The 11556-nt window shown below is 46.5% G+C and overlaps 1 protein-coding gene across 25 annotated transcripts in view; it reads left to right on the top strand.

Annotated features, from left to right (window-relative positions):
- Positions 1 to 11556, top strand: part of LOC129464004 (transmembrane protein 272) — a 201710-nt gene that overhangs the window by 371 nt on the left and 189783 nt on the right. For 23 of the 25 annotated variants that reach the window (XR_010116060.1, XM_055244789.2, XM_055244792.2 and 20 more), the window contains exon 1: positions 82 to 452. Coding sequence is in view for 24 of the 25 variants with exons in the window: in XM_055244789.2 (XP_055100764.1) it covers positions 402 to 452 (51 nt within the window). In the remaining variant the exon portion in view is untranslated. Of the gene's footprint in view, positions 1 to 81; positions 453 to 11556 lie in introns of those variants that run through there. The other 2 variants (XM_055244776.2, XM_063619204.1) reach the window with 1 other exon arrangement.

Raw genomic sequence — 11556 nt, 5'->3', positions numbered from 1 at the left:
TGCGGCGCCGGCACGGCAGAGGACACTGTGGCACGGGCACGGCAGAGGACACTGTGGCACCGGCGGGACCGGCAGTTCCAGGGCGGGCACCCCCAGCCACCTGGGGAGTGGGCGAGGGTCCAAGGCCCACTCTCCCCTCGCGCTCTCATCCCCGCGCCCCCACGTCGGGAGGACGGCGGCGCGCACCTTTGAATCATCCATGTAGCGAGGGCTGCGGCTTCCCGGGTCTCAAATGAAGGGGCGGTTCCTGGACCCCTCTTTGCTTTAGAGCCGAGCCGCGCCAATGCCCTTACGCTCTGCGCCTCCTCTCCCCGGACTTTAACACCACGCTGTCCTCCGCCGACCAGGTGACCTTTGGCTCTGAGCTGGATCCGAGAAGAATTCGGTGTCCGCGCGGGACGATGCCTGAGCAGGAAAGACAGATCACAGCCAGAGAAGGGGCCAGTCGGAAAGTGAGTTTTGTTCCCCCGTGCCCGCGCAGCGTGCTCACTCCCACCAGGAGGGCTTTCCTCCCCACGTTCGGCGCTTACTCGCCCCCAGAGGGTGCGCAGGGAAGGCCGAGCCAGACCCCCAGCTCCATGGACGTCTTGGCGTGGGAGAAAAGGACCCTTTAGGAAAAGTGTGCCGTCAACTGATGTTTGGGAACAATGGAAAACCCAGCACCTCAAAATTTATCATTATGCTTTTAAGGGGTCTGATGCTGGAGAGGTAAAGTGAGCGTCGAGTTGCTGTGCGAGAGCCCTAATGGCTCAAAACGATGAAGTTAGTTACTTGGAGAAGTTACTCAGAGCCTGGTGCTTGGACCAGATATGGTATATCGAGGCCCTGGAACTTTTATAACTGTTTTAAATTCATTTTAACTGCACAAGTAATACATTAAGACAGTCTTTTAAAAATGCAAATAGCACAGAAATATTTTGCACGAAAAGCAGATCTATTTTTCAGTCTTTTTCTATTCACGTACATATGTCTTCATTCGGCAAATACTTATTGAGAACTTACAATGTTTCAGGCACACAGTGTTGAAGAGTTGATATAGTGGTTAACAAGACATGTATCTATATGTAATATGCACACATTCAGAGAAATCTTTAGGTTTCGTTAGTGTGAGGTGTTAAAATTTTTGTTTTACCTAAATGGGATCACTGTATGTGTATCCTCTTTTTTCAGTTTAACGATATATCTTAGAGATTGTTTCACTGTCTAATTCAGTGCAACCTCTGCACAGTTTGGACACATCGTAGTTTATTCATGGTTTCCTAGTGGTGGACGTTCTGTTTGCTACTTTTTTTCTCTCTGTCTTGCGAGTGAACATCTTTGTACGATTTTTAATGCTGACACTATTTCTTTAGGATAGATACTTATGTCTGGATTGCTGGACAGAACAGTAGGCTGTTTCTTTTCCACAGATTTCTGAAACGAATTCACTGACGTTGCTGGGTGCCCTTTAGTGGTGAATTCATCTAGGCTCCGGTGATACAAAAATGAAAACTAATGGATTAGTGGACAGACAGACAGAGGCTGGTTAGTAGGTGGTTTGTACGGTATGAGAACTATGCATTTGATAGGAGTATGAAGAAATGTTGGGAGGGGTGGCTTGTACAGAGGAGATTTCAACTTCCTACAATGTCCCCACCTAGTGAAAAAACTCCTTATCCTTCCAAATCAAGCTCAAGACCTGCCACCTTCTTGAAACGTTCTGTGACTGCTCCTGCCCATGTTGACCTGTCTTCTGGAATCCTCTGATAAAAGCATTGACCAACGTTATTGAGCTTACTGTATGCTGGGCATTGTGTTAGGCACTCATATCCCTCTATGTGCACTCTCGCGTTTAATCCTCACACAAACCCTTTGATGTAGGTATTATATCTTGTTATCAACATTTATTTTGGTATGAACGATGTCTTGATATGCTGCCCAGGCTGGTCTTGAACTCCTGGACCCAAACTGCTTTATTTTCTTCACAATACTTACTAGTACCTGAAATAAAGCTATTGAAGGAAACCAAAACATTTCAACTCAAAACAGACTTATTGGAAATATTTTGAGATGGCCGTTCAGAGGGCCTACCTATCGTTTATACCAAAAAAAAATTAGCTGGGCATAGTAGTGTGTGCCTGTCGAACCAGCTACTCGGGAGGCAGAGGCAGGAGGATGGCTTGAGCCCAGGAGTTTGAAGCTGCAGTGAGCTGTGATCCCACCACTGCACTTCAGCCTGAGTGATAAAGCAAGATCCTGTCTCAAAAAAAAGAAAAGAAAGCAGAGTAAGGGAATAAGATAGGGAATGACATGGGTGGAGAGGGAGATGCTGTTTTAAGTAGGTGGTCAGGGAATAATTTCTCTGGGAAGGTAGGATTTGAGTAGAGACCTGAATGATTCAGATTTCAGAGAAGTATCCTAGGTTGAGAAACCATAAAGTGTGAGAGTCCTAAGGCAGTCATGTGATAAGAAGAAATCTATACTTGGTCTTGTCCCAAGTTCCTGACATAGAGCTCAAACCGTTGTAATTTCCTGAGGGATGGTGATAAGAGCATCTTGTTATTCATAACAAATCTCTTTCACTCCTACCTGAGTTTCTGTTAATGAGAGGGCTCTTGATAGGCCCCTAGATAGCTTCAGGATGGAGGCTGATTGCCAGTCACCAATGGACAATGATCTAATCAGTGATGCCTGCAGAATAGAGCTTTCTTTAAATTTTTATTTATTTATTTGTTTTGAGATGTAGTCTCACTCTGTCACCAGGCTGGAGTGCAGTGGCGGGATCTCGGCTCACTGCAACCTATGCCTCCCGGACTCAAGTGATTCTCCTGTCTCAGCCTCCTGAGTAGCTGGGATTACAGGCGCATGCCACCACACCCAGCTAATTTTTGTATTTTTAGTAGAGACAGGGTTTCCACCATGTTGGCCGGGGTGGGGATGGTCTCTATCTCTTGACCTCGTGATCCGCCCGCCTCGGCCTCCCAAAGTGTTGGAATTACAGGCGTGAGCCACTGGGCCCGGCCTTTTTTTTAACCAACGCAGCGGATCACAAATAGAGCTTTCTTAAAAACCCTGAATGATGTGTTTTGGAGAGCTTCCTGTTGGTGAACACATCAAGGTGCTGGGAAGATGGTGCCTGGAAAGGACATGGAAACTCCTGGAAACCTCCATTCCCATATGTTGTCCTATCTTTTCCATGTGGTGATTTCTTAGCTGTATTTTTTATAATAAACTGGTGATAGTAAATAAAGTGCTTTCCTAAGTTCCGCGAGCTGCTCTGGCAAATTACCCAACCTGAGGAGGTGGTTGTAGGAACCTCCTGACTTCACAGTCGGTCAGGAGTATAGATGGCCCAGACCCGGTGACTGGCATGTGAAGTGTGGGCACTCTTGTGGTCTTGTGGGCCTGAGCCCTTACCTGTGGGGTCTGTGCTAACTCCAGATGGTTGGTGTCGGAATTGAATTGAATCGTAGGGCACTCAATTAGTGTCTGGAGAGTGAGCATTGGTTGGTGTGAAGAAAAACCCCACACATTTGGTGTCAGAAGTGTCGTGAGTGGAAACGGTACAGAAGACATGATGTTAGAGTTTGGGGAACAATAAGAAAGCCAGAGTAGCTGGGGCAGAGGGAAGGAGTGGGAGTGATAAAATAGGAGGTCAGAGTTCATCATTGCTTTACAGATGGGGAAACTGAGCCAGGCACAAGTTAAGTAACCTGCCCAATGTACCTTGCTAATAAGAGGCAGATCTAGGATTGAGTCCTAGCCAGGCCTGCCTGACTTTCTCAGTGATTTTTTATTGTCAAAACTTACCTGACACTTGGTCATACCACCTGGTATGATTATTTAATGAATATAGCTTTTATTTGCAACTCTGTGCTTCTCGAAATGGGAACCGGGTTTGTACCCTTTAAAAAACTATTTCCCATAGCACATATAGGTGCACCACAGTTGTTCTTGAATGAATGGATTCTCGACATGATTTCTCCACATTGTTTTCTCTTCAGAGGCCTCTCTGTGGGGCAGCAGTGACCTGGTCATTCAGCCTTCAGTCCACAAACATTATGGAGCACTTTCTGTTTGCCTGGTACTGGGCCAAGCAGGGGGATGCACAGATGAAGAGAGGTCAGCCGCCGTGCTGGATGCATGCTGGGACAGAGCTGTCTACACGGTACAGCACCCACAGAAGGGGCACAAAAATTCCTTCATTGGGAGGTGGTGCTCCAGTGGGTCTTTCAGGAAGAGCAGGCATTGACTGGGCACACAGGAGCATGGAGAGAAGGGCATTGAAGGCAGAGACCAGCATGTGTAAAGGTCCAGAGGACTGGAAATGGAAAGAGGCATTTAGGGGACTGTGAGGGGTGTGGCAAGGCTGGAAGAGTGGAAGGCTGGAAGGTCTGTGGAAGACCCTGTTTATCAGGCTAGGAGTTTGGACTTTACCCTCCAGGAAAACAGCGTTAAGTCACTCCTGTAAGGCAGAGGGTGAACTGGGCAGGGAGCTGCGGGAGACCAGCTAGAGACTGTTGGAAATGATTGTCCCCATCCAGACCAAAGGTGGCTGAAAAGCCTGAAAAAGAATTGTAAGTTGGGTCTTCTACCCTTATTCTCTATGGAATTGTCTTCTCGGTAGAGAAACTAGGCTGTTCAAACTCAACTGTCCTGAGTATTAGAGGCCAGTGGTCGTTTTAGCAGCAACAGAGTGCAGTTGGTACCTACGGAGCAGGGTAATAAACTAAGCAAGTGACAGAGATGGATTTTAAGTGCTTCTTTACCTGACACACATTTTCTTGTCAATGGGAGGGATGGAGATGGCCCAGTAACATGAACACTGCTCACTGATGCCATAGCATAGATATCAAGGAAGTATCCATGTTCAGAGCTGAAAGCCCCAAACAGAGATTTACCCACGAATTTATTAACAGCAAGCCAGTCATTAGCATTGTTTCTATAGATATTCATTAACTAAAAGTATCCCTTATGGGAAATGAAGGGATGGGCCGAAATAAAGGGGTGGGTCTGGCTAGTTATCTGACGCAGGAACATGCTCTTAAGGCACAGATCGCTCATGCTATTTGTGGTTTAAGAACGCCTTTAAGCAGTTTTCTGCCCTGGGCGGGCCAGGTGTTCCTTGCCTTCATTCCAGTAAACCCACAACCTTCCAGCGTGGGCGTTACGGCCATCATGAACATGTCACAGTGCTGCAGAGATTTTGTTTATGGTCAGTTTTGGGGCCAGTTTATGGCCAGATTTTGGGGGGCCTGTTCCCAACAGAGGCACAAAGGGACTAAGATAGAAATTGGTACCAAGAAGTGGAGTGTTGGTATAATAGATCCCTGAAAATGGGGAGTTGGCTTTGGAACTGGGTAAAGGGTAGAGGCTGGAAGAGTTTGGAGGTACATGCTGGAAAAAGCCTAGATAGTTATGAACTAAGCATTAAGGATTATTTTGGTGAGGGCTCAGAAGAACAGAGCTGTAGACAGAACCCGAATCTTCTTAGAGATTACTTAAGTGGTCATGATCAGAATGTTGGTGGAGGTTTGGACAGCAAAGGTCACTTTGATGAGGTCTTAGACAGAAACGAGGAATATTTTATTGGGAACTAGAGAAAAGCCCGTTCTGTTTTTATTTATAAAATGGCAGAGAACGTGGATCAGTTGTGTCTGTGCCCTAATGCTTTGTGGAGGATAGATGATAAACTAGATGAAGAGTGATGAACTAGGATATTTGGTGGAAGAAATCTCTAAGCAGAGTGTGCAGGGTGCTGCATGGCTTCTCTTGATTGCTTATAAGAAAATGCAAGAAGAAAACAAATTAAAGACAGAAATTATAATCAAAAGGGAAGCAGAACTTAGAAAGATTTGGAAAATTTTCAGCCTGGCTAGATCATAAAGAATAAAAAGGCTGCTGGGAAGAATGACCTTAAAGGGATTTGGGAGGTCTTTGGGACTGCTCCTCCTGTCACAGGCCCAGAGTGCCTGGACCATGAGGGCAGGAGGGAGAGGACCTTACCCCGCCAGCAGGGCTATGGGTCTAGTTGCCCAGGGCCACCTCGAGCCTCTGCTTCCTGCATTCTGCAGTGCTCCTTGGCCACCCCAGCTGTGGCTCAGGTGTGGCTTGGGCTGCTGCTCTGGAAGGTGCAGGCTATAAACCTTGGTGTCCATGTGGTGCTAACTGCAGCTGAGCAGAGTTCAAGAGCTGTGGAGTGTGGCTGCTTTCATCTAGATTTCCGAGGATGTCTTGGAGAACCCGGGGCCCAGGCAGAAAACGTCTATGGGGAAGAGCCACCACAGAGTGCCCCCACTAGGGCAGTACCATCAGAGTCATGAATTGGGCAGTGCCAGACTACACAGTTCAGGGCTCCATTTAGGGGGAATGAGGGAAAGACTTTTATAAAGTGTTCAGGGAAGCAAAACAAAGAGAATAATTGATTGGTTAAAGTAGAAAGGCCTAGTTATAAGCTGTCATGAGATTGGAGAAAAAAAATAAAAATAAGGAATAAAAAAGACCCTAGTTAGAGTTTAGTTGGTGGTTCCTGATTGATGAAGTCTCTAGTTAGAGATAGTTAATGGATTCTGATTGGTTAAGCTTAAGCTTTGTTTTACTGTTTATATTGAGTTGGGTTTGGTTTGCTTACATAGGAACCTGAAGTGTTGGAGTCATCTCAGCCTAATTGCTTCCTGATTAATGATTTTTTAACACAAGTTAGGATGCAACTCTATCTTCCTGATACCTCATGGCCTAAGACAGCTGTTGGTGCTGCAGCCGTGTATTTCAAGTTGCACATAGCTGAAATAAGGGAAAGGCAAGGATAATCCCGCTCTCTCTCTTTTTTTTTTTTTTTTTGAGACAGTCTCGCTCTGTCAGCCAGGCTGGAGTGCAGTGGCGTGATTTTGGCTCACTGCAACCTCCCTCTGCTGGGCTCAAGCAACTCTCCTGCCTCAGCCTCCCGAGTAGCTGGGTTTACAGGCATGTGCCACCACGCCCGGCTAATTTTTGTATTTTTTTTTAGTAGAGATGGGGTTTCACCATGTTGGCCAGGCTGGTCTTGAACTCCTGACCTCAGGTAATCCGCCCCCCTCGGCCTCCCAAAGTGCTGGGATTACAGGCGTGAGCCACCGCGCCCGGCCAGTCCTGCTGTCTTTTAAGGAGCCTGCTTAGGAGCCCTGACAAACAACTTTGCCTTATATTCCTTTGGCTAGAACTTTGGCCAGTTTTCAACATCTTAAAATGGGAAGATTTTACTGTGTAAAACTCCAGCTATCCACCTTCTCTTGGAAGCTCTGGTGACACCAGGCCTTTTGACAACACTTGGCTGGAGCCGAGGAACAGCTGCCTCCTCCAGGTGGGGCATGAGCTCCTCCTGTGGCCGCAAGCCCCACATGGCCTGTTCTGCTCATTTAAGTCACTGCCTACTTGTGACAGTACAGGCAAACCTTTGCTTTATTGCCCTTTTGCAGATGCTGTATTTTTTTTTTTTTTTTTAGCCAGTTGAAGGTTTGTGGCAGCCCTGCACTGAGCAAGTCTACTGATGCCATTTGTGTAACAGCATATGCTCACTTCATGCCACATTTTGGTAATTCTCACAATATTTCAGATTTTTCATTATTATTATATCTGTTATGGTGATCTGTGATCACTGCTCTTTGATGCTACTGTTATAATTATCTTGGGGCCCGTGTAAGATGGCAAAGTTAATCTATAAATGTGTACATTCGGACTGCTCCACTGACTCCAGCAGCTCCTGTTTCTGTCTCTCCCTCCCTCTCAGGTCTCCCTATTTCCTAAGACACAACAATATTAAAATTAGGCCAATTAATAACCCTACAATGGATTCTAAGTGTTCAAGTGAAAGAGTCCACTCCTTTTAAATCAAAAGCTAGAAATGATTAAGCTTAGTGAGGAAGGCTTGTCAAAAGCTGAGATAGGCTGAAACCTAGGCCTCTGGTGCCAAACACTTAGCAAAGTTGTTAATGCAAAGGTAAAGTCCTTGAAGGAAAGTAAGTACTACTCTAGTGAACACATAAATGATAAGAAAGCAAAACAGCCTTACTGCTGATATGGAGAAAGTTTTAGTGATTTGAACGTAAGATCAAACCAGACACAACATTCTCTTAAGTCAAAGCCTAGTCCAGAGCAAGGTCCTCAGCGTTGAAGCAAGGCCTTCCACTAGCAGAAAGACCATGACTTACTGACAGCTCAGATGATTGTTAGCATTTTTTTGCCATAACATATTTGAAAATTAAGGTATATGTATTTTTTTAGGCATAATGCTGTTGCACGCTTAAGAGACTATAGTGTAAACATAACTTTTATATGCACAAGGAAACCAAAACCTTTGTGTCACTCACGTTATTAGGATATTTGCTTTATTGTGATGATCTAGAACCAAACCCATGGTATCTCTTGAGAGATGCCTGTATTTGAGCTTAGATCCCTGGCTTGAAGGGATAAATGAATGAGTAAGTGAGGGAGGAGGGAGCCAGCTTTTGCATGAAGCTCGCTCCCTCCCTCCCTCCCTCTCTTCCTTCGTTCCCCCTCCCCTCCCCTCCCCTCCCTTCTGCTCTTCCCCCCCTCCCCTCCCGCCCCTTTCCCCCTCCCCTCCCCTTCCCTCTCCTCTCCTCCCCTTCCCTCCCCTCCCCTCCGCTCCCCTCCACTCCCCTCCCTGCCCCTCTTGTTTCACAGGTTCTCTGTTGCCCAGGTTGGAATGCAGTGGCAGGCTCACTGCAGCCTGGATCTCCTCGGGCTCAGGTGATCCTATCACCTCAACTTCTCGAGTAGTTGGGACTGCAGGCATGTGCCACCATGCCCAGATAATTAAAAAAAATTTTTTTTTTGTAGAGGCACGGTTTCACCATGTTGTGCAAGCTGGTCTTAAACTCCTGGGCTCAAGTGATCCTCCCATTTCAGCCTCTCAAAGTGCTAGGATTACAGGCCTTAGTCCCCACGCCTGGCCCTGAATGTCGAGTATTGTCTGAAAGTTTAGCAGTCTTTTTACAGCAAGCACATTTGTAAGTTGTTTTTGCTTGGCATTCTTTGTCATGCATTCAACAAATATTTATTGAGAAATTCTTTAAGTGTCAAGCACTGTTTTAGATGTTGGAATAAAGCAGCGACTGAACAAAATAGATGTGAAGAGGCTGTGTGTGGTGGTTCAGACCTGTAATCCCAGCACTTTGGGAGGCCAAAGTAGGCGGATTGCTTGAGCTCAGGAGTTCGAGGCCAGCCTGGATAACATAGTGAAACCCCTGTCTCTACTAAATAAATAAATAAGCAAGCTGGGCATGGTGGCACGCACCTGTAACCCCAGGTACTTGGGAGGCTGAGGTGGGAGGATCACTTGAGCCAGGGAGGCGGAGGCTACAGTGAGCCAAGATCATGCCACTGCACTCCAGCTTGGGTGACAGAGTGAAACCCTGTCCTTAAAAAAAAAAAAATGTGAAGTATTCCTGCACTTGTGAAACTTGTATCCTAACTGGGGAGATAGTTGTTAAAAAGAGTAAGTAAAAGATGTATTATTGCATTTGGTGGTGATTGAGAATTCTCGAGAAAAATAAGACAGGGAAGGATGATAGGGAATTGGGAGTGTACAAAATTTAGATAGGGTCATTTGGGGGAAATCACTGAGAAGTTTACGTTTGAGCAAAGATCTCATGGAGATGAGGAAGTGAGCCCTTTGGATATGAGATGTTGGAGGGAGGGATTTCTAAGCTAGTAGAAAGTTCTGGAGGCTTTGCTTACCTAAGGAACAGCAAGATCAGAATGATTGTTTCAGAATAAGAAAGGGACCAGGCATGTGAGGATAAGTTGGAAAGTAATGGGAGGGCTGCAACTGTATAGTCTAACAGGTCATCATTGTAAGGATTTTAGGTTTTATTAAGCACATGGGAACCCCCTGGAGGCATTTTAGAGGAATGACATCTTGTGACTTCCCCTTAAAGGCATTCTGACTTTTGTGTTGAGAATAGACTTTAGGGGCTAAGAGCAGAAGCCAGGAGGTCACTTAGGAGATTCTAAGCAATAGTGCAGGTGAGATGAGCTGGTGGCTTGGACCAGGGTTCTTGTGGATGTGTTGAAGTCATTGGATGCTGGATGCATGTTGATGGTGGAACTAACAGGATTTGCTAAACATTTACATGTGGGTTTGAAAGAAGAAGATGATTCTTTTTTACTTCTTAATTTTTAATTCATTTTAATTATTATTTTTGAGACAGAATCTCACACTGTCACCCAGGGTAGAGTGCAGTGGTCCAATCACAGATCGCTGCAACCTCCACCTCCTGGGCTCAAGTGATCCTCCCACCTCAGCCTTCTGAGTAGCTGGGACTACAAATGTGCACCACCATGCCCAGCTAATTTTTTATTTTTTGAAGAGATGGTGTCTCACTATGTTGCCCAAGCTGGTCTGAAACATCTGGGCTCAAGCGGTCCTCCTGTGCCTGGATGAGATTATTCTTATCAAAGAGGAATCCAGGATTTTTTCCTGGGCAAGTGGAAGGAAGGACTTGTATTTACTAAGATGGGGAAGACTGTGGGAGCAGCAGGGGAAGGGCAAAATATTGAGAGCTCTGTTGTAGACAAGTTAAGTTTGCGATGCATATAAAACACCGAGGAGACGGTGATGAGGCATTTGGGTCTGTAAGTGTAGAGTTGGGAATTGTAGGCTATAGGTGGTGATATAGTCTGAATGTTAATGTCCCTGCCAAATTCATATGTTGGAACCTAACCCCCAAGGTGGTGGTATTAGGAGGTGAGGACTTTAGGAGGTGATTTGGCCATGAGGGCTCTGCCTTCTCGAATGGGATTAGTGCCCTTACAAAAGAGGCTTGAGGGAGGCACTTTGCTCTTCTGCCATTTGAGGATGCAGCAGCAAGGCACCATCTATGAAGCAAAGAACAGCCTTCACCGGACACTGAATCTGCTGGCTCCTTGATCTGGGGCTTCCCAGGCTCCTGAACTGTGAGCAATAAATTTTTGTTGTTTATAAATTACCCAGTCTAAGGTATTTTGTGATAGCAGCCTGAGTGAGCTAAGAAAGGTATACTTCTCCTGGCCTGGATGAGTGCACAAGGAATGAGTAGAGATGGAAAAGAGGTCCAAGGGCTGAGCCGAGGGCCCTGCAGCACTTGGAGGTTTGGGGACTTGGAGGCTCTGGCGAAAGACTCTGAGTAGGAGCTGTTGGTGGGTAGGATAGGAGGAAAATCAGGAGGGTGGGGCAACTTGGAGGCTGAGCTTGGAGACAAGGACTGGTCACCTTGGGCAATGCGAGTGTCACTGGCTGAGAGTAAGGATGGGGGTGGGCACTGGGGACCTGAGGAGCTGGAGAGGGGATAGGACCACTGTCTCGGAGAGCGAAGGGTAAGTGGACTAGGGGGTAGTTGGACTGCCAGGTGGCAGCATGGGTCCTCCCGCAGTTAGTGGTGCTGAATCAGAGTGTGGCCAGCCAGCCAGCCTGGATGTGTGTTCTGTCTCATTCTTGTTGAGCTGCTAGAGGACAGGCGTGAAGCCAAGTGGAACTGAGAATAAAGCAGTGTTGGAGTTTTGCAGGTAGGTGCCAGATGATGAGGGCAGCCAGTGAAGTCG

Source organism: Symphalangus syndactylus, chromosome 15, assembly GCF_028878055.3.
Source record: "Symphalangus syndactylus isolate Jambi chromosome 15, NHGRI_mSymSyn1-v2.1_pri, whole genome shotgun sequence".
Taxonomy (NCBI): Eukaryota; Metazoa; Chordata; class Mammalia; order Primates; family Hylobatidae; genus Symphalangus; species Symphalangus syndactylus.
This window is presented reverse-complemented; position numbering and strand designations above follow the sequence as displayed.